Below are 23,222 nucleotides of genomic sequence, written 5' to 3'. Positions count from 1 at the left end.
CAGGGAAGTCCACTGCCTCCCAGGGCCCAGGTTAGAGATGTTACTAGGAAACTCCCTGGTCTTGTTTGGTGCTCTGATTATTACCCTCTGTTGGGTGTGCAGTTTGGCAGTGATGAGGTTGCAAAGCCCAAAAGCGATCAAAAGGGACTTCAGAGCACTGAGGCAACTGATTGAAGGATCAAGAGCCCAAGCAGTGTTCTTTCTCAGTCCTGTCAGTGGCAGGGAAGAATACTGTAAAAAACAGGAAAACCTGCCTGATTAACACATGGCTCAGAGGCTGGTGCCATCAGTGGAATTTTTTTATTGTGGGGAGGTTTACACAGCACCGGACCTGCTGGCAACAGATGGAGTTTAGCTGTTTCAAAGGGAGAAGTGGATTCTTGCTCATGAGTTGGTAGGGCTTATCAATAAGGCATTAAATTAGACCCAAAGTGGGAAGGAGATACAGCCAGACTCACTGGAGATGAGCCTAGGGGTGCATGCCAATGTTGGGGGCAAAATCAATAGCCCAGCTCAAGCGAATCTACATCAATGTACATGGGCAACAAACAGGAAGAACTGGAAGCCATTGTACAGTAGGAGAACTATGATTTGGTTGCCATCACAGAAACACGGTGGGATGACTTGCACAACTGCAGTACTGCAATGGATGGTTGATGCTCTGCAGAAGGGATAGGAAAGGATGGAGAGGCAGTGCAGTGGCTCTGTATGTTAGAGAGCGGTTGGATGTGATGGTCTTTGGCGATCTTTTCCAACTTTAATGATTTTATGATTGTAATAGGTCATACGGCCAGGATTGCAACCTTATTTTTTCCCCAGATGTATGACCTAGGGATATGAATCTGTAGTTCATTCCTCCTGGGATTTTGCAAAAGTAGCATCGGTGCTTATATGCTCTTTAGTTATAGTGAAATTGCCTATGTGCAAATGCATGTGGCAGATGAACATGTGCTGTGGCATATCAGATAAATGGAGCCCTCCTTGAGGAGGTCAAGATCTCTGTCAAGTATTCTGCTTTGTTTAATTACTGTTTTCTTGAGCAATCACTGCCACTTTTCTAGCTTTGGTAATAAGCCCTGTGATGAATAGTCTTTGCTGATTAGCTCTGTACCTTTTTAGACCCACTGTATATAATTCTAGCTTAACCCATCAATGTGTTTTGGACCATGCTGCCTAACTGGCCTCTCCATTCTTTCATTGTGGCTGACTTATGCAGCAGAAGTCTCTGAAGACTTGGAATTTGACTTGGCCTGCGTGCATAGGTTGCCAGTGTGAGCTGATCCCATTGCTTACCTTCGAAGCATGCACGTTTATGTCACCGCAGCACTGTTGAACTGAGGCTCTCAAGTGGGCCTCTCGCCTGTCCCTATTACTATGGGGAATTGCCCATTCACGTGTCTGACGTACCATGTATTTAATGCTGTAACCTGAATCCCCTAACATATGGTGCTATAGGGTTGCGTAGATCACATGAAGAGGTTAGCGTTGCCCCAATTGGTTGTCTGAGCTGATGTGAATCTATAATAAACATGTGAGTAGTGTAGCTCCCTGGAGATTCAAAAGAAGATGAAATGTGTTTTTTAACTGCATCAGTCTCACCATAAATGGGGCAGTAAGATTTTTGTCTCATTATAAAACATATTGCGTGTAGTTTCTCTCATGAGATAGATCTTGTTAGGCAGTCTCTATGGGCACGAGTCACAAGACGTTCTTACTTTCATGTTAGCAGGTTGGATTAAATTGTGCTTGATGAGAACAGATTGATACTTTGATTAACTACATTGCTTTACAATTTGTGGTGACTTGTTCTCTGTTAGGCTTTTAAGCAGATAGCTTTATCAGTGTAAACCATATTTTTTCCCACCCACACACGGAAGGCGTAGTGTCTTTGCAGATACTGGGTAGAAAAGATAGATTGAAGAAAGCTGACTAAATGTGAAATGTTTGCTTGAGGAAGAGAAAGGACGGGATAACTGGTGGACTGCAGCACTGAAACATGAAAGAACAAACTAAGGAGGAAGGCAATTGTGTAGTTCGAACTGTTCCTCAAGTAATCTGCTGCAGTTTTCTTGCTGCAGGTGAGTAGTGATCATCTTTCTGAAGATGAGTAGAATTTAACCAAAAAGGGGGTCTTCTGACACAGCAGCTTTTAACCACTGGCATTTTCTCAGTTGCCTATCACAAAACTACTGCTCTCCAGTGAGCAATCTGTAACCCTTCTGCATTCTGGTGGTGAATGTATGGGATCATTAAGGGTGGAGATGTGACTGTTCTTCATAGGCTTTTCTTTCATAGCAAAATTTACCACAAGCAGGATGAATCCTTTCCTTTGAAAGGATTGATGTCTTCCTTGGAAACGCTTTTGTTAATAAAATTTGAACCCTCTGCCTGATCATAGTCTCCAATGAAAAGCTGATAAATTTATGCAGAAGGCTTTCTTTTCAATCAAAAACAAACAAAACCTGAACAAGGCCCCTTTTAAGCTGGAACTAAGTTGAAGCATGAGAAAATTTGCCACTTGTTTTCTCCTACCCTCCCTCATCCACTTATCAGAGACTGCAGAGACGTTATTGCATAGCTATGTATAAGACCATATAATTTTCCTCTGCTTCTTTGAAGTTGTCTAATTTCAAGCCCCTTTATGCCACACTGATCCATGAAAATGTTTTGATATATGCTGTTTCTCTCACTTGAGGCTTCTTATTCATCTCTCCCTTGTCTCGTGTACCTCGACTGACAGGGTGGAAAGCTTTGGCTGGTGGAGCAAAAGCATACAGGATCTGATAACAGAGTTATGCTTGTGTTCAAGAAATGTTGGAGAGCAAAGCATCTCAGCATTTAAACAGAAGATAATCTTGGTAATTAAATTGCAGAGTATGGCAGCACATTTCATCTACCTTACTGTATTAGGCAGCGTATCTTTTGTCTGTATGTTGTGCATTGCCTGGGAAGCCCCGACCCTGCAAACTTCTGTGCTACTTTTTTAATTCAAAATTGAAACTTCTGGAAAGACACTCCAGCAGGACAAGCCTTCACAAGCGATTCTCTGCTGGGCTGTTCTCCCAGTGTACTTTGCAGTCGAATAAGTACTTCTGTTGACTGGGGAGTTGAGCCTTATAATCAGCTGTGGAAAAAGGGTTGATGATTTACAGACTTCTGTAGGAAAACTGAAAGCAGATATCCTCCATGAGTCCAGTGACTGGGTCTCAATCTCATCGTTAATCTAAAGCTACTTAGTGCAGTTGTGGACTGCTGCTTTTTCTTCAAACTGGAAATAGGTTGAATTGTGCTGAAGTTTTCAGCTCTCTTCCTCCCAACCCCATTCACTTACCAGAGACTGCACAGATATGGTTATAGACCCATGTATGCGAGTGTTTAACTTTCTCTGCTGCTGTTTAGGGAAAAACAGGTGCATGTTTGCATGTTTGTGTATGCAACAATTGACCAGATTTGCAGTAAAAAAACTCCCAACTGACTAACCAAGCCTACACGGAAAGCAGGAGCAAATTAGTTGCCTGATTTCAAAAACTGTTGTCCAGTTACACAGAGAATACAGGGAGATAGTGGCTTGTCTCTTTGAACCTCAGTTCCTCATGTGTGTGATGTGTACGCTGGTGCTTCTTGTTCACATGAGGATGGTTAAATGTGTAAAGCCTTGGCGACAGCAGCAGGTTCCTGGTGTAAGAGAGGAGGCTTAAAGACAAAAGTGTTGTCACTATAGGCAATTGGAATAGCTCTAGAAGGCATATGTAAGTGGACTTGGCTTTGTAATAGGTTTAAATGACTCATAGATAAGACACGTTTGGATTCTGGAAAGATTTAGCTGCTAAAAAGGTTTTTTGTTACTGTGCAGCAAGGTCAAAGCATTAAACTGAATCGCAGTTTTTGGAACTAGAACTTTGAATGCCGGAGAGGTGAATTTGCGGCTGTCAGGACTATCAAATGATGGAGTAATATGTTGATCAGGATTTAGGTGAGAAAAAAGGCTAAATTACTGTAAAAGATTAACAAGGAACTGATTAAAATAAAATGTTCCTATTTTTCTTAGTGGCTCCCAAGTTCACTTCGACCCCTTCCTCCATGAAGCAATGTTTTAAAAATTAATTTTTCTCACCTGTGGACTCTGTTTAGTCAGGTTATTTGTCCTGTTTAATCGGAGTTTTACTTCATAGGGAATAATGTGATGTTGCAGTCCCTGTGGCATGTTTGCTCTTGCAAAATAATCAAGAAAGCCTACTAATCTAGTAACAAAATCTGCTTATCACAAATATAGTGAATATATTCTTTCTACTGCTGCTGTAACTGAAGCATACTAACTGTAGTCTGATATGTATCTTAAAAGATAGCATCTCTTCCAATCCAGTTACTTTCCTTTTTTAAATAGGTACACTGTTTTTAGGATCTACTTTGTGACCACTTAAGTCGTCAAAAGCGTTTTGTATTACTGAAGAAATCTCTGTATCCCAAGATGCTTTCCCGTCTGGAAATACTTGCTTCTTTAAGAGAATTGATTTGATCTTAGAAATATGACACATTTAATATCTACTTGTTGCTGTCTTGTTACTTTTAAATTAGACATGATTAAAAAGCCATAGTATTTGTCACTGTGAGGTTGTCTGTGTTCTCACTCTACTCTTAGATTTCTGATCTGATAGCTGGGCTATATGCAAGTGAACTTAGCCCTTGTCAACTTCACGTTTGTTGCAGGCAAGGTGTTTCAGCCAATTTAAATTTGGTATTTTTGTTCTTCATTTGATGCTTTGTACAGCCTGTTTATGGTGAGTTTGTGCAGTAGGAGTGAACGTTCAGAATGACCTGTTAGATTCAATTTCACTGAGATGTTATTGTTTGTCAGCAAGGGACAAATGATCTTTATTGTTATTAAAGAAGTCAGTGCCTTTGATCTTGTTTTTATGTGCAGTATACTGTTAGGTGGAGGTTTTAGTCAGAGTACATAAATGCTGAAGAAGAATTTGCCACTTTACAGTTTGTCAATCACTTGCCTCCAAAGATCTTTATCAAGCATTGGGGCAGTGTTTGTGCCTGTCATAACAAATGTAATAAATGGATCCGGCAGGATATGTGTAACATCAGCTTGAGGGAAACATCCTAAAATTTTTCTGTGGTTGGTAGATAGACATTTCTAGAGTTAGCAACATTCAAAACCTTTGTTATTCTGATCTAGTGTCATCTAGCTCCGAAAAGGTCTGGTTTGTATCAAATTGCTGGCAGTTGTTAATAACCTGAGAGCTCCTGGTGTTATGTTATAGTTGAAGTGTGCCCAAATTGAGACTATCTAATATCAAGAAGTTCTTGGATATCCTGGATAAATAGGACTTTAGAGGACTCTATGCAGGAGATGAGCGGGCGCACCTGCTTGTCTTGAAGATTTCTTTCACAGGGGGGCTCAGTCTGTTCTTTTTATATGGTGGCTAGACTGAGGATATCCTTGTGTAGGAAAAGGTGTCCATGATACATGTGCAGATTGTAGCACGGGACTTGAGTTTTCATTAACAAAGTGGTGCTTATAAATTCTTACCTAAGTGCCAATAGCAGAGTAGCACTTTTGCGGAAGGAGCTTTCCTACTGGACAAACAAATGTAACAGTGGGTCTGTCACTGGATATTTTGGCATCTTGCCGTACTTTGCATGTGTGGTTAGAGAGGTACTGTTTCCATTCGCCTTAGGTCTTCTCATAGCTGCCAAGAAGTAGGGCAGTATTTCAGGAGTCTGTAATGGCCGAAGCACCAGTGTAGAACCTCTACCCCACAAAAATATCTTTAGAGAGCTACAGAATAAAACTATTTAAAGGAGGGTCTGGTGGGGAGGGAATGAATACTGTCTTGAAGTTTGTGCAGTAGAGTCTGAGGCTGGGATAGGAAATATGTATAAGGAAAAAAGAAGATTGTGAAGGCTAGGGAGGACAGAGAATTAGAACAGATTAGAGGAGAAGAGAGGGTAACAGGTTAAACAGTTTTGGATTGCCTGTGTGTGGTACATCCTAGAGATCTGTGTGCATCTCAAGAGTCTTACATCCCTGATTTTTAACTTTTATTAGCATTTATGAAGAAAGACCTAATCTCCTTTATTGTTGTTTACTAGCTTAAGTAGTGGAGGCTGATCTGAAGTTTCTGATTCTTCTCATGGTGTCATACAGCTGCCATAATTTATCTTGTGATATTAGATGTGTAATATCAGTTTCTTTTATTTAAATTCATAAATAACATACAAAGTCTACATTGAAACAACCTCTAAGTTGTAAAGTCAAGCAACTCATAAATTCCAGAATTGAACTTGCCTCTGCTTTGTTAATTAAGTTCTCTTGCTGCATCTTATGATACCATCTTTAATTACATGATCACATTAGTTTTTCCAAAGCTGCTTGCTTCACATCACGCACAGGACAGATCTTCTCAGAGGGTGAATCAGGGCTGTGCAGTGAAGGTCGCTTTTGCCTGGTGGAGTCTGCTGAACTTTTACAGAAATGTGAAGATTTCTGTTTGAAGGAGAGGGCTGACAAAGAGGGAACTGGCAGGAAGTGGACAGGTTTGGGCTATTAGATATGGTATTAGGCAAACTACTTATAGCAGCCTTTTTCTAAATGGTCTCTAAGTATGTATCTGTTTTCTGAGGGGGTTTTGCCAGAAATATTGAGCTCTCAGAGCAGCAAGCAAAAGTCGCAGAAGACGTGCTTTCTACGTACAGTGTCCCCTACTTAAGTCGGTAATGATAAAGAAAAAAACCCAGATCCTGGGCTTCTGAAGTTCAGTTCTCAAACTCACTACTTCGATCTCTATTTATTAATTTATGATTTTTTTTGTTATTTCTTTTTTTCCTGTGCAGGAACATCAGCAATGTAGTAATACCACTATTCATTTTTACAGGACTGCTGATGAAATAGCAGTATACTGGTAGGTGCCTTCAAGTAAATGAACATGTGAACCGTTTTGTTGGGAAGGGCAGTACTTGAAAGCATAAGGCCAGCGTGAACACAGAAGGGATAGGCAGCTAAAAATGTGAGTGGAGTAAGGAGACACAGAGTAGAGACACTTGGATGGTATTTTATAAGGGATTACTTCTGTTCCCGGTATTGGCCAGCTCTCATGAGCTAATTCTCACTGATTTTGCACAATGCTTTCTAGAGTATCTGGCTGCAGGTGGTTTATTATCTGGAGAGTAGCTTGTATGGAGTGCCAGCTTTGTTCTGAAAGTAGTGTTCCCCAAATAGACAACCATCAAGGATTTATGCTGGCTTCTCCACACATGGACTATTTTATCTACAAAAAGAATGAATTGGATTGTTTTAATTGTTTTGCATGAAAGTGTTTAGAAAATGTATAGGAAATGCATCTTGTGTGCTGTAAGAAGCAAGAGTTGGGATGGAGTAGGGAGATCCTCATCATGCAGTTTAATCTTGAGCATATGAATTATACATACATAGATACAGGGCAATGCATGGTTATCGATTGCTTTTTGCTCGCTTCAGAAATGTTCAAACTTGTACCTTGTGTGGTTTTGGACGTTTTGTAAATAGTAAAAATTGCTGCTACTTTTGAGACTGGCTGTATGGGTTTCTGTGCTTATAGTTTCCATAATATAGTCAGAACATACATGCAAGGAGCAGAAATGTCTACGGTAGGGAAGATTTTTATCCTCTAAGATATGTATAGAGAAATACCTACTATACTGGCAGAGAATTGCTGTGTGGGCTGTGGCAGCTTATGGTACAGAAATTTCGCTAAGCCAATGAATGTCCAGAGGCCCTTGGGTCCTAACGAAGGCTGAAGAAAGAGAAGGCACTTCACAATGCAGTCTCTAATGAAAATAAAAATCTGCTCTGGTTTACAGGAGCTGATGAAACTTGTGGTGCATTTGTTGTCTTTCTAAACTCTTTGTATGTTGCTATTGTGGAGGATTTTCTCTTGGTTTAGTTATTTTTTTTTTGGGGGGGGGGGGAAGAGTGGGGCAGAGGTAGGTTGGTGGGGAGTTTGGTTTTGTGGGCGTTTTGTGGGGATTTTTTTAGGTGGTGTTTTTTTCTGCGGCCTAAAGTGGAATTAAATTAAAAGCCTAGTTCATTTGCAAAAAGGAGAACGAAAATGTAAAGCTCATACAAGAAAATAAAGGTAGGACTGTGTCACATTGGTGCTTGAGGGAATAATATGTTCTCTTAAGCCCTTGCAAATATCTGGAAGTTATCTGCCTTTGTTTCATCTGTGCAACTACTTCGATACTTGGATACCTAAGATATTAAATAATGGATGAAAATAATGTTTCAATGTTTGGTCTTATTCTTTCATAGTCCTTTAATATGACATGTCAATTTATTTGACATTAGATATATGAAAGTTTTTTTTGTCGTTTAGTTTTGATTACTCTGGTGTTGATACAGATACATCCTTTTACTTGTATATGGTGTTCTACAGACATTTTCAACTGTTTATGATATGCTTTCTGACAGAAAACAGTATTTGTAATTATATCTGTGCATTGAAATATTGTTTTTAAAAATATAGAAATTACCTATAATTTTTTTTACCTGTACAGCCTGTGTGACATTAGTTACTAAACAACTCTGAAAAGAGACATGATTAGATGACAAAAATGCCATAATGAAAAACTAAAAATGTAGTGACATACGCATAAAGGGTTTACTGTGTGAGCTTCTGTTATGCTTATTTATTTCAGTAGGGCCTTAATTCAATCACTGGTCTCAAAAGTTTGAGTATAAGGAGGAAAAAGTCATGAGGAAAAGTTTGAGAAGATGGCTCCACTTAACATGCTTTAAAAAATTTTATCTTCAAATTAAATTAAAGGAAAAAAGGTTTTAGCATTCTATTTGCATATGTTCTTTTTTGTTGTACAATATAATTTGATGTGCATAGGTATATGCGTGTTTTGTTTTGTCTTGTATTTCTTAAACAGGTTTCTGTGGATACCAAAGCTCAAAACACTGTGTCATTATCATCATGATGCTTGAACATCTGTAGCTAACTACTGGCTTTTCAAAAGAAATCCAACATGGCTTAGTGGGCTTGACCTTTGGAAAATTTATAATGTCCTCTGGAACCAGTATCAGCAAAAATCGGCAGGCTCTGAGCCTGCAGGGTGTTGACCCAGAAACATGCATGATAGTGTTTAGAACACACTGGGCACAGGTAATGTTAATTAATTTTATTGATTTGAAGTTGGCTGCATTAATAGGAATTTTCTTCTTTCTTACTTTTGGGAAAATCCTGAATTGCTTAGGAACAAAGGTCTTTCATGAAGAATGTAATAGATGACATCGAAACATTTTAAAATTCCAAGGTAATTGACCTTTTAAGCTATGGTTGGCCTTTACTAATCACACTTTAAACTCTAGATGTGCATCTAAGAGGGCAGTGGTAAGATGTTGTAATATATTACAGAAGGCCTAGATCTTATTGCTGGCTTCCCTAGTAATTCATTGTGACTTGGACCTTGTTGCAAACTTCTGTGCTTTCTTCCCAAGTGCTGGGTAAGGCTTGCCTAGCTTTTGTAAAGTTTGTTAGATGCATGGTGCAAAGCTGTATGAAATGTTCATTATGGGTAGATGTAGATTATGCAGTTCAGCATATTCCTAAAATTATTAGCATATCATCAGGATTATAACTGGTTTTAGGCCGAAGATGTTTTGCTCTGTGTACCCTGATATAAGGTTTTATTTACTGTGGTAATATCAATAAGTAAGAGTCTATGTAAAATTGATTTCTGTCCTGCTACTTTTGCTGGGTTGTGGCTATCCTGAGAAGCAAGCCGGTCAAACACTGCTTTTTAAGATGTTTCCAGTGTCAAAGGAGTCATTGTGCAAGAGCTACCGTTTCTCACTTGGCTCTGATGATGCTGTCATGTTAAGGGAGGCACTGTCCCTTTGTGATTTTGTGGCAATTATCCTTCATAAAAGAGCTATAAATGATTGTTTCACAGAGAAGGAGCCTCATTGATTGCATGCAGAACAGAATTTAATCTGGGGTAAAAGCGCTGGAATGACAATTGTTACCCAATCCTAAATCTCTATTGAATGTTGCAAGAGTATGTGGCCGTTTCGCGTCATATAAGATGTGGCAAGGAAAGATCAGCTCTGTAGGTTTCTGGCACTCTTACTTCTGCCAGTCATCTGATATTGATACTCCTGAGCATGGTTACTCTGGCTGAAGAGCAGGCTCTTTGCTTTCAGTCCACTGTGGAAACGAAACTTATTGCAAACATCATGGAAACTCAGTTTCTGAAGGCTAAAGGAACTTTGTTTATTCATACTTAAGAGAACCCCAAGTTTTTAGCAATAGGTCAGGTGGCAAATTTAGGTGCTTATGAAAGTGAACAAAAGCATTATATTTTTGGCCTCTTGCATGCCAAATGCAAAGCTTATACATTTAGAAAGCTTGATAGACCAAAGCAGCATAAAAAGAGTTTGGGCTTTTTATGTTAAGAATGTTGATTGGTTTTGGTTTTTTTTTTAATATAGGCATAAGTGCATATTTTTTTTTAAATTCATTCAAATAACTATTCTGCATTTGTTTCTCTTCAGGTTCTGAAAATCCTAGAGAGGCATGATCCTTTGAAAAACACTCAGGCCAAGTATGGGGCAATCTCACCTGATGAGGCCAGCACTGTTCAGAATTATGTGGAGCACATGCTTTTCTTATTAATTGAAGAGCAAGCAAAGGATGCCTCAATGGGGCCTATTCTGGAGTTTGTGGTCTCAGAAAACATTATGGAGAAGCTTTTTCTTTGGAGCCTACGGCGAGAGTTCACCGATGAGACAAAAATTGAGCAGCTAAAAATGTATGAAATGCTAGTAACCCAGTCTCATCAGCCTTTGCTACATCACAAACCCATCTTGAAGCCTTTGATGATGTTACTGAGTTCCTGCTCAGGAACAACCACTCCAACAGTGGAAACAGAGTTGGTCGTCCTCTTGAACCAGCTCTGCTCTATAATAGCCAAAGATCCCTCCATTTTAGAACTTTTTTTCCACACCAGTGAGGACCAAGGAGCTGCCAATTTCCTCATATTTTCTCTGCTGATTCCTTTCATCCATCGGGAAGGAACAGTAGGCCAACAGGCCCGTGATGCGCTGCTTTTCATAATGTCTCTGTCTGCAGAAAACAAAGTTGTTGCAAACCACATAGCAGAAAACACCTATTTTTGCCCAGTAAGTTGTTCTTGGTTTGTTTGATCTGAAATGCTAAACTGTCTCCCCTGTATTCTTCTCATCCTTTTCAGGCATTTTACATAAAGATGTGTTGTAACACATTTGTTTCTGCTAACAGCTATTTCACAAATTGTAATGCAGTTTAAAGACATCCCTACTGCCAAATGTGGTCTTACTCCTTGTTTCCATACCGGTGTCGTGTGCTTTTGGGCGAGCACAAGTGTTTTTGCAGTCCCACAGTGAATTGAATTGGGGAACCAATGGAAGTGATAGCAGAACTTGGTGTGAGGGCAACCTGTTCAGTCCCACCGTGAGACCCATGTGAGATTCGAGGGGTGAAGGGGGTGAGAAGTGGGAGCCAGGTGTTCTGAAGCTGTTGTTTCTTGTGGCGGTGCTAGCTAAGGTGTGGGCTACGCTTGCCACACTGTAACATCAATTCAACAGTTCAAAAAATAAGTGGGAAAATAGTGTGACTGTTATAGAAACCTAATATTTTTGCAAGGTAAAAGGGAGACTTGGTCTTTGTCACAGAATTGGATGTTTCTATGGCCATCTCAGGCAAACCACCATCTTGCTATGCTGTAGTCTCTTACAAAACAGCAGTGTTGCATTGTCAGATCTGGCAAACCAATATTACTACGTGAACAGAAAGCCTTTGATGTTAAACAAGTAAATAATCTAATTTAACAAACAAAGCTGCCATGGTGCAGTTTTAAAGCTAAAGCAGAATGGACATCGCAAGACCTGTTTCTTCACACCTTATGACAAAAGTCAGTTTGAGATCTGCAATGGATGGGTTCAAAACCTGATACAGTTCTGCAGAGAAGTTGTTCTTGTGCACCAGTTTTGTGTCTGGTTCTTTTATCTTCTGCGTGGCTTGAATTTTACTTGAATAAATGCCAGAAAATTGGAGAGGAGCCTTATATAGCTGCTAAAGCAGAGAGCTTTAGAGCAGAAAGGACTAGAATGCCTTCCTTAAGCATTAGTGCCTGACACTTATTCCAGCCACAGGTTTCCATTTACTCTGAGATTATGTCATTTGAGCAGTAGGGTAGAGCCAGGTTTGCAGGGTAGAGGAGGCCTACAAGTTCCAAGATGAAACTTCTAAATGGTTTCCTTTCAGTTGTGAATACTGCACTGAATTTCTTGTGGTGGGAGACTCAAGTTGACCTTGTTGAATAGATGCGATTAAAGAATATGAACTTGGTTCTCAAACTGTCCCCGAGACAGATACCGTTATTGGATCCATGCTATAACTCCCATAATTACATCTTCCAATTAATTAAAAAGAAAAAAAATAGCAGCCTTTTTACACTGAAGATAAAAAGCCAGCCATATTAACCTTCGAACAGCAGGGAGTCATAATTGACAATCATTCTAATTAGGAAGGCTTCTTGTCAAAATATGCTAAAATCAGACTTTTCTGAAGAGTAATGAGACTGACCAAAGTCTATAATAAAACTTTAGTGCAGTGCCATAGAATTAACTCAAAATCTTCTTTGAATCTGAGGGTGATGAGCTGAAGGAACAGGTTTTGTTCTGGTGGAAGATTATGTAGGTGACAGTGGCATTGCTGTACCTCACTCATCAGTATAGATGTGGCCTCAGCTACTCTGCACATCAGCTAGTGCAGTCCTGGGCTAATAGGAGTAGCGTCTGGGTGGCACTGTGTTGATGCTGCCTCTGGTTCTGGGGCTGAGTTGGTTGGTAGCATATAAGGTTTTCTTTACCATGCCTTATTGCATAGTATAGACATGCCCTGGGATGGGATCTGGCCCAAATCTCTGCTTCCTCATATACCCAGATTGGTGATAGATCTGTGCCAAAGTGAAGCTGAAGGCTTCCTTGATGCTGTTTTTTGAGCTAACTTTGGATAGCAGCTTTTTAAAACTAGATTGTCCGTGGTATTCAAAGCTGTAGGCAAGTGAACTATGAGGATGGATGAGGACAAGGATGCAGTATGATGCATCGGTAACAAATTTTTTTAACACAGAATATCTAAATGTGCTGTTGGGCAAAGATTTCTGATTTTACAGAGATCTTTCTATCATATAATTTTTATCACGTTCTGACCTGAAAGTTTCCTGAATCTGATTGAACGCATTTTCTATTCAGCATTTCAGAAAACAATATTTCTAAACAATTTTGAGCAGGGATAGCATCTCAAAGTCTCTCCATAAAATTTTGCATTTGTAAATACCTCACAGCTTAGGAAAGCAAGTATTAAAGCAGGAGGAGAGGTGTGGCTCTGCAATTTCCTTGAAAAGTTGTGGCTGCACAGAGGTAGAAAGACTATGGATGTGGGAAAAAAGGGGAATATTAATGGGAAGGAATTGGCCAGATAGCAATTGATTATATATTAATAATGCACATTAATCATACAGTGTGTCTGGGATTACAAATCACGTAGTCAGTCTCTTTTGTAAGTTAAGAGAAAATAAATAAATTGAGGAGAATGGTTTGCAGAGAGACTCATGACTCAATGGTGAGAAAAAAACTGCTGGAGATGCTTGTAAAAGTTAGATGAGTGTGTAGCATTGACTTGATGAATACTGGGAGAAGTTTAAAGGACACTGAGGTAAAACAAAAAATAAAACTAATCTTGCCCTTCCAGGATGTGAATTCATTAATTGCTTTCCCTTAAAGACTTTTTTTCATTGATGTTTACCATTTTACTTATTAAAACTCCATAATGTAGTCTGTATATAGTGCATTATTTTTATGCCTGCTTATGGAATATGAAGAGTTCTGTTAGTAATTTTAAATGCTAATCCTGTTATACCATACACTTCTATGAAAATTTTTATTTTTTTTTCATTTTACTTGAAGACATAAAATTGCTTCCAGTGGCTACTGTAAATCTCAGTACTTTAGAAAGGTATTTTAACATAAGCCGTTTGTGTTGTACTTCATAGCAAAAAATAAAAGCTTTTTAAACTTCACAGATTTTAGCAGCTACGTCTGTCACTTCTTATTTCTGCAAGTCAGACAAACTAAAGAATTCTTCACTTCAAGATATTGACTGATTGTGAGTTCACTGCTCCTTTTAGTGGAGAGTAGTACATTTTGCTCAAGATTGGTTTCTTATGCTTAAGGACTAGACTTACATATAAAGGAAAATGTGGACAGTACACAGATCTGAAAATCAGGTTGCTTGCTGAGAGGGTATGTGTTTATGAATAGCAACTAAATTTTAAGCAGACAATGGAAAATCAGGTGTGCGTTAATTAACAAATCGCAACACAAAAGAAATTCATGTTCTCTCTTCAGAATTTTTTTTTCTTCCTAGAATCCTCTGAAACCTGAGTTTGTGCATGTAAGTGTGTGCGTGGGTTACGTATAGGTAGTTCTATATGTCTAGTAAGAGCTTCCTAACATTTTGTTTTGAGCTTTTCTACTGTGTGCCAGAAAAGAAAAAACTGAGTCTGGTTATAGAAGAATTTGATTGTACAAATGAAGCTTTGCTCAATGGCTTTAGCTTCTTAATTTTTTAACATATCTCTCACATAGCACAGTGTGCTAAAGCAGTGACTGTTCCACAGTCACCCACCCCCCATCCCGCCTTAATATTTGTCTTAATTACGTATGCCAGAATAAATCAATCTTCAAAATTACGTGATTTAGGAATGGAAAGCTTTCAGAAAGGCGGCCTTTGTCTGACTGGATGGATTAGTAATTATAATTGGTTACGCTTGTGTATGGTCAAAACCTTCTGTGAGCTCTTGGTCTTTGACCTGTACATTGTCAACTGTTTGTTTTCTGATAGATAAAAAGATTGTGTTTCATCTGAGCTTTGACTGTGCAACCCTGTAGATGCCAAGCAGCCTCTTATATTGATAGAAAGAGGAAAAAAGTCTTACAAGAGTCTGAATCAAAACTGAAAATATTTCCATGAGGCTGAGTCTTAATGATCCCATTAAAATAAGAATCACCTTAAAAATTATGCTGAAGTGGTATAAAATCATGTCAGAAGGATAAGAGTTGTAAATAATATTTAGAAAGTTTCCAGCTTCAAATAATTTTAATTTTTAAAATTGGACTGAAACCACCAATAGTCTAGATATATTCAGTAAAATTAAATAACATTTTGGAAATAGGCTTTTAAAGTTGTAACTAAAAATAGAATCACTTACTTCAGTTATAGATTCTATGTAAATATCTGTAAGCCTTAAAATCACTGGAAACAATCTCTGTACAGTAACTTAGTTCAGACTTTATTTCTTTCCTTCCCTTCTTCCAAGTACATAAGAAAGGAAAATGAGAAATGATGAACAATTAATTTTTTTTTAAGTGGATTCAGCTGAATTCAACTGCCTAAGAAAGAAAATCTACATATATCTGTGTTCTGATTGAGGCTAAACTTTGTTTTTGTTGATGGGGACACTTTCCCCCTCCATTTCTACTGTTTGATATTTCTGAGTGGAATCAGTTCATATAGGCACATGTAAGGAGTAAGATTAAAATCGCCTGTGAACGAAATGCTGTAGGTTTGACAGCAATGGCTTCTTCTGGAAGAGACTGAGGAAAAGTGTAACATTATTTTACAAGTATTTAAAAAGAAATTATAACTTCAGATTAGGAAAAAAACAAAGGACAAAAATAAGACATACCAGCTCTTGGAAGGATATTATATGGAAGGCTCTTTAAATTATTCATGTCTCTCTGCCACAGGACTCTTTCAAAAGGAAATGAAATGAATCTCAACACTCTGTTACTAGAACTAGTAAAAAAAATGATTCGTGGTGCTGCCTTTCAAGCAGCTGGACAGTTGGGAAGTCAACTTATTTCTCTTCTGTTTTCAAAATCCAGGTGCTAGCAACGGGACTAAGTGGCCTGTATTCATCTTTACCTGCAAAGCTGGAAGACAAAGGAGAAGAGTGGCACTGCCTTCTGAAAGATGACTGGCTCTTGTCACCAGCCCTTGTACAGTTCATGAATTCCCTTGAATTCTGCAATGCCGTGATACAGGTAACGGAGCAGAGTTGGCCTGTCCTTTTGAATTAGTAGTCTTATATATCCCGCAGGCATTTGTAAAATATAGAGTTTATTTACACCTGTTAATGGTGTAGATTTTTTAAGTTACACTAAAATAAGTTGCTTAAAATGTATTTTTTGTGTTGTTTTTCCTGGTTATAAGGATGAATTAATATGTTTTTGGTTTTCAGGTGACAAAAGGTTTCAAATAAAAGCAGCAGGATTGTGTAGTGGCTGGATGTTTTGTTGTCTAATTGGGAGGATTTTCTGTTTGTTTTTTTTTTTGTTTTTTTAAATGTTTATTGGATTTTAATACCACAGTTGGTACTAAAAGTAAATTGAATGTCCTACCATGTGAGAAAATGTAGCCATTCTGTATTTAAGCATTGAAAAACCTTCTTTATATAAGCTCTCATAAATAGCATGCAAAGAAAATAGTCTGTTTTGCCTCTTGGTGAGTACTGCATAAAGAAAGCTTTCTGAGCACAACTTAAGTATCTTCATAGGAATACAAATTTATTTTAGATTGACCTCTCTGTTATTAATGATGATTTTTATTATTAGATTTTTTTTCTGGCTTTGATCTCTTACTTTTGTTTTCCTCCAAATGAAATATAAAATGAGGTTTTTGTGTCTTTTTTTTTTTTTTAAGGCTAGGGAACATTGTAGGACCCTTGTACAGTATTTTATTAAAACATGATATAAATTCTACTGAAACTGTGGGTTTATGTGTTACTTGAAGAACCAGTTGAATAGTATTGAAAATTTAGCCTCATTTACTGTTAAATAAAATATACTGTTCAATAAAATATGTTTTAGTGAGATGTGCATGGAAAAAAAGTAAAGCTACTGATTGACAAAGCATTGAACAAGCAAAACCAATAATAGCTGTCATTCTTTAAATGCCATATGCAGGATTTTTAATGTTCATGTTTAAACATGAAGACGTATATTCATTTTGGTGACTAAGAGTTTTTCTACAAGAGGTCTACATTTGCAGGAGGTCATATTACAAGAGACAAAATAAAGAACAGCAGATTATTTTAAAGCCACTTTTCAAATAAACTCAAAATAGTTAAGGATCTTCAGCTGATGTGCAGAAAGAGCGGTTTCTGACTGCTGCTTGGTTATATCTTTAGAGTTGTTGTTCAGCTGAATTGAAAGCTTCATTATTGCAGGAGTTTTGCTCAATGCATGGAAGGGCTTTCGTGATGTGGCTGTTCTATGTTGACCCGAGAAATCTGACCAGAGAATACAAAGGGACAACATAGCCAAGACTTCTTGCCATTTACTACTTTTTCTAGGAAGTGCGACCCCTTTTCTTCTTCTTTCCAAAGTAAGGGTTACAAATTAAATGAAGTCTGGGAAGAATTGCAAGTGGGAGAATGTATTTGTGGCTATGAAGGCTGTGACATTCCAGTCTTGATGTGAGCTTCAAGCAGTATGTATTAACATAGATTATTTCTGAATGGGCTTTTTTTTTTTGCTTTTATAATTTTTTTTTAAAGTGCATGAATTTATGGAATGTTTTCTTTGTGAAAACAAAAGAAATGCGTTATTATAAGAGCAGATTTTTGGTTTCTAAGAACGGCTAATTTTTTAAAGCTCTAAATCAATCTATTGAATGAATAATGTATGTTTTGTTTTACTTTTGTTTGTTTTACAGTTGTTGGGAGAAAGGCTTGTGAACAGAATGTTCTTAGCCCATAGTTAGAAAGTGCTTTGGTTCACCTACTCTTGACCATAGGAAAGCAACTGTTCTGCTTTTTCTTCTTGTAAGAGAACAAGTTAACAATGGCATGTGTACCTTCATGTGACCCTGATGATGTTGCAGGAGCTAAATTTAGGATCTCAACTCTTCTTTTGGTGCATGGGTATACACACTTTTCTGTCCATCCATTCATCTTTGTCAGCGTGCAGGGAGATTGAAAAGTCCTGTTCTCTTAATTTGGCAGACTTACTGTAATTAAATATAGTTTCGGTATTTCTTTGAAGAAGGAAGACTCTTTAAGAACCTGAATCATAGCAAACGCTGCTGAGAAGGACAAATGAACATCTCCGTTAAACGGAAAAATATTTGGGTAGTGGATGATAGTAGTCTGTGCCCCATCCTGTTTTAAATCTCATTGGAATTGATCTGTCTTTCTCTCCCACCCTCTTAGGTAGCACATCCCTTGATACGTAACCAGCTTGTGAATTACATTTACAATGGATTTTTGGTGCCAGTAATGGCTCCTGCTCTCCATAAGGTCAGTGGTGTATGCAAGCATGACATGAATTAATAACAGGTAAAAGCATTATGGATGATCTTTGTGTAAAGATACTGTTAAGTATACTGTCACTAGTGACCTCCGTATATTTGAGTAGGTTTCTAGGCTGACTTTTCATCTTTTAATTCCACACGTTCTATTTACATTATACAGATTATGAAGCAGGATATAGGTGTTTCTGAATATGTTTAAAATTCTTAAGTGAAATGAAGAACCAAAATATTTTGTTGCTCCAGGCTGACATGTCAGCAAAAAAACAGTGACCTTTTTAGACAACATTTCATTGTGGTAGACGTGTTTCTAAGAGGAGTTTTTTCCACAAAAAGAACATTTTCCAAATCGTAAAAGGAAAAAAATGTTCAGTCAAGAAGTATTATGTTAATTTTAGCAAAGTTGGTATTGTTTGTACTTCCCCATTACAGCTGGTAGAGCTGTTTCCATGGATTGGAGAAGACATGAAGTTTGCTATCAAGTTTCTAATGCATGAGGCTACAATTGATGTTGCTTTGAGGAAAACAAAATCAAATTTTCTTTGAAAGGGATTATCCTTTGCAAAAATGTCACTGATGTTGGTGAATTACTTGATTTTTGGCTTTTTTTTCTTAAGCTGCAGAAAGCTACATTTCAACAGCTCTTGCAGAATATGTCAATTAACAGTCTTCATTGCCCTGTAAAAAGAATACCTTCTTTGAGTAGAGAAAGTAGGAATTTCTGATGGTAAAAATCCACCCAAAACTGCCAGGAGAGGACTAATAAATTACTTCTTGAAGATCTACTAATTTTTACTAAGCCTGCCAAGCAGAAAGCGCTGCACATGTTCCATTTTTTGAGCAGCCAGTGAAATGCTGTACCTTGTTTTCTTGTCTAGGACTTATCTTGGCAGTGCACACAATTCTTCATATTAAGTAGCCACTTACCAAGAACATAATAGGCAGTATAGAATCTTTTTCAATGATTTAACAGACCTCAAATATTTGGGAACTTGGTGAGGGCTGAAATAAAATTTGGCTGTAGTCTGTTATTGAGATAGTTCACCTCCTTACTTGGCAGTATTTTTTTCTATTTCTGTATCTTGACTTAATCCCTTGCCAAGACTGGGAATTAGAATCAGAAGTGAAGGGCTAACCAGCTTTAGGTTAAGGTTATGGATAACAAGGGAGATATCGGAATGTAGTGGTGGGATTCTAGTCTTAGTAAGTGCTGGTTTCACCTCTGAAGTACTTGAATGATAAATTTGACTTGAAATGACAAATTTTAAGTTGTTTTGAATAACATCATGCCACTGAATGCCATTTGTATTGGTCAGTAAATCTGCTAAACCCCTATTGGATTGATTATTTCCCTGTTGATGCTATTTAAATAATTTAGGACGTGCTGGTCTTAAAAGGTTTTGTTTCATGTGATGGAAATATTGTTGAACCTCATTTATATACTCAGAAATTGGGTGAAATAATATTTCTTTTGAAAATGGAGATGTTGGCTGCTAATGTATGTGAGTTTCAAGCCTAGATCTGTCCTGAACCCAGGCATTCTGTTTGGTGCCTTGTTCTTCCAGTAATAAACCTCTCCTTAATTAGCATTAAGTTTGACTTTTTCCTCTTTAAAAATTAACTATTTAAGTGTATAAACTTCAAAGGCATTTAATGGAGAAGATGGATTGCACCATCTAGTGGATCTGATGTAGGGCTCTTGCATATATGGGACCAAGACACCATAGCAAAGGGAAACAAGAAAATAATATCTCTTTCTGTGCTGTGCTCCATCTTAATTTAACAGAAAATTAATATTTTACACTTTTGTCTTGGCACATAGACATCTGTCCCCAAACCAGACAATTATGCTGTAACAGATCATTCATACATTAAAATAATTTCTAGTTGCTATTGAAAACATTCATACTAAGTTGACGAATACTCTTTGGAAACTGTATCACATATTTGAGGACTTAGTGTTATAATTAACCTTTAAGAAAAAAGTTCTTAAGAAAAAGTTGTGAAGGGACAAAATGGGAGAAAGGTCAGATGCTCCATAGTGTCTTTCAAAATGCAAGTTCTGTCATTGAATATGATTGTAAATGGATCCTGATTTTTCTTGAAGTCTACTCGTGGCTGAAGAGTTTACTTTTTATCCAGTCGCTCTGTTTGGGTTTTTTGACTCATTCTGGCTTATAAGTTCAAATACAAATAATAATGGAGCATGGTATAAATACCTCATTAGGAAGACAGATTTGTGGAAGTTTACAAGGAAGGGTAGTAAGAAGAGATTATAATTATTGGTACATCTTCCTAAGGTGTTCCTAAAAATCTTATTTCTAGAATTTATATGGTATGGAACAGCTGCTTCTGATGAGTCTTGGTGGTAGATGTGGAAGGGAGTCCAGACCTCATGTGGCATTATTCCTACACCTGGATCGGGGCAATTCCTGATTTCAGTATACAATGGGGGATGGTGTGATTGGGAGCGGCTCTGCAGAGAAGGACTTGGGGGCGCTGGTTGACGTGAAGAAGCTTGACATGAGCCGGCAATGCGCGCTCGCAGCCCAGAAGGCCAACCATGTCCTGGGCCACATCAAAAGAAGCGTGGCCAGCAGGTCAAGGGAGGGGATTCTGCCCCTCTATTCTGCTCTTGTGAGACCCTACTTGGAGTATTGTGTCCAGTTCTGGAATCCTCAACATAAGAAGGATGTGGAACTGTTGGAACAGATCTGGAGGAGGGGTGCAAAGATGATCAGAGGGCTGGAGCACCTCCCATATGAGGACAGGCTGAAAGTGTTGAGGTTTTTCAGCCTGGAGAAGAGAAGGCTCTGAGGAGACCTTATAGTGACCTTTCAGTACCTGAAGGGGCTACAGGAAAGTTGGGGAGGGACTGTTCAGAAAGGCTTGTAGTGATAGGACGAGGGGCAGTGGGTATAAACTGAAGAAGGGCAGATTTAGACTAGACATAAGGAAGAATTTCTTCACCATGAGAGTGGTGAGGCACTGGCACAGGTTGCCCAGGGAAGCTGTGGATGCCCCATCCCTGGAGGTGTTCAAGGCCAGGTTGGATGGGGCCTTGGGCAGCCTGATCTAGTGGGAGGTGTCCCTGCCCATGGCAGGGGGGTTGGAACTGGATGAGCTTTAAAGTCCCTTCCAACCCAAACTATACTATGATTCTGTGTTTAAGCCTTAAAATCCCACATCCAATCTGGCACTCATGGTTCTACCTTAATGCAGAAATGGGAAGGGAGATGAGCCTATGGTTCTGCTCTTGAATGACTATTGGGTAGGCACATTACTTCAGACCTGTTATCTCTGTACAATATTCTAGTTTTCCTTCAAGAAGTCATGTTTTAAGGAAAAAAATCTCTGCAGCAAGACACAGACTTGTATTTATTGTTTTCGCAAAGACAGCTCCAGTCAAGAACGTAGATATGTAGGAAAGAAGTCTTCCATCTTTTCTGTTCTCAACATGATAGAACTTGATTTCTATTTGAAACAACAGCGGTAACAGAAACAAATAATGTTGAAGTGACTTCCTGTCTGATCACCAAATCAAATGTAGTTGATTCAAGTATATAAAATAAAATAAGCCAAACAGCTGTATAAGCACTATTAAATGAATTGTGTAATTAATAGTCTTATTAGTTTTTAATCCCTCAGGGAGTAACAGTTTGCCATTGCAACTAATGCGTTCAGGTAAGAGGAGGGTTGCTCACATTTGGATTAAAGCTGAGCCTGTTTTGTGTATGCTATGTGCTTGCCAGCCTCCTCCTTCCTCCTATCTCTTCACAGAATTGCAGAATATCTGAGGCTGGCAGATACCTCTGGAGATTGTCCTTTCTGATTCCTCTGCTCAGAGCAAGATAAGCTAGAGCAGGTTGCTCAGGGACTGGTCCAGTTGGGTGTTGTGCTGTCTCCAGCCTTCCAGATATACAATCTGTCTGGGCAACGCCGTTTCAGTGTTTGACCACCTATACAGTAGAAAAGTGTGTGGTCTTTGTTTGCCTTTTGTTCTTATGTCCAGCTGAAATTTCCTGGATTTCAATTTGTGATTTCTTGTTCTTTCACTGGACTCCACTGAGAAGAATTTGGCTCTATCTTCTCTGCTGCTTCCTAGCAGGTGTTTACAGACATGGATAAGATCCTACCTGAACCTTCTCTTCTCCAGGTTGAACAGTCCCAGTTCTCTCAGCCTCTCCTCGTATGATAGATGCTCCCATTCCATAATCATCTTTGTGGGCCTTTGCTGGACTCGTTCCAATGTGTCAGTGCATCTCTTGTACCGGGGAGCTGAGCATTCTAGATTTTTGCATGTTATCTTCCTATAAACACTTACTATGTGCACTGTTCACCGCGTATATGAAATGGTGCCGAAGTGTTGAGGATAGAGACGTGTTTCTATGAAAAACTCGGGGGTTGGAGAGACTAATATATTTTGCTTAGTGTGATTTTTATGGTTTTATCCCAGGAAGTTAGTGTGGAGTTGAAAAAAGAATTTGATAGTTCCGTTCTTTTTCAGTAAAGGAAGTTTCAAGTTGATTGGGCTGGTTTAGCTAGATAGAAATAACCTGTTTTTCACAGTGAGCTCTGTGAAGGTTATTTATGTAGCAGATTAATGCAATGTGCTTAAATAACTCAAACATTCTCAAATTTATGCCTCCTTAACTTCATTTCTTAAAGATAAGTATCCTAAATATAGCATGTTCTTGTAGCCTAATTTATACCTGCTCTGTACTAATCTGTTGTCACTTTGTTTGGGTTATCCCACCTACGCATCTGACGAGCGACTGAAAATACCTTCATGTCTCAGGAGCTGCACACTGCTGA

The 23,222-nt window shown here is 38.4% G+C and overlaps 1 protein-coding gene across 6 annotated transcripts in view; it reads left to right on the top strand.

The window, feature by feature from the left end:
- Positions 1-23,222, top strand: part of FHIP1A (FHF complex subunit HOOK interacting protein 1A) — a 90,837-nt gene that overhangs the window by 43,531 nt on the left and 24,084 nt on the right. For 4 of the 6 annotated variants that reach the window (XM_054066133.1, XM_054066134.1, XM_054066131.1 and 1 more), the window contains 4 exons: positions 8,923-9,155; positions 10,547-11,173; positions 15,983-16,141; positions 18,310-18,396. In XM_054066133.1, the coding sequence (XP_053922108.1) occupies positions 9,054-9,155; positions 10,547-11,173; positions 15,983-16,141; positions 18,310-18,396 (975 nt within the window). In that variant the 5' untranslated portion in view covers positions 8,923-9,053. Of the gene's footprint in view, positions 1-1,967; positions 2,079-8,922; positions 9,156-10,546; positions 11,174-15,982; positions 16,142-18,309; positions 18,397-23,222 lie in introns of those variants that run through there. The other 2 variants (XM_009567270.2, XM_054066135.1) reach the window with 2 other exon arrangements.

This window comes from Cuculus canorus, chromosome 4, assembly GCF_017976375.1.
Source record: "Cuculus canorus isolate bCucCan1 chromosome 4, bCucCan1.pri, whole genome shotgun sequence".
Lineage (NCBI taxonomy): Eukaryota > Metazoa > Chordata > Aves > Cuculiformes > Cuculidae > Cuculus > Cuculus canorus.
This window is presented reverse-complemented; position numbering and strand designations above follow the sequence as displayed.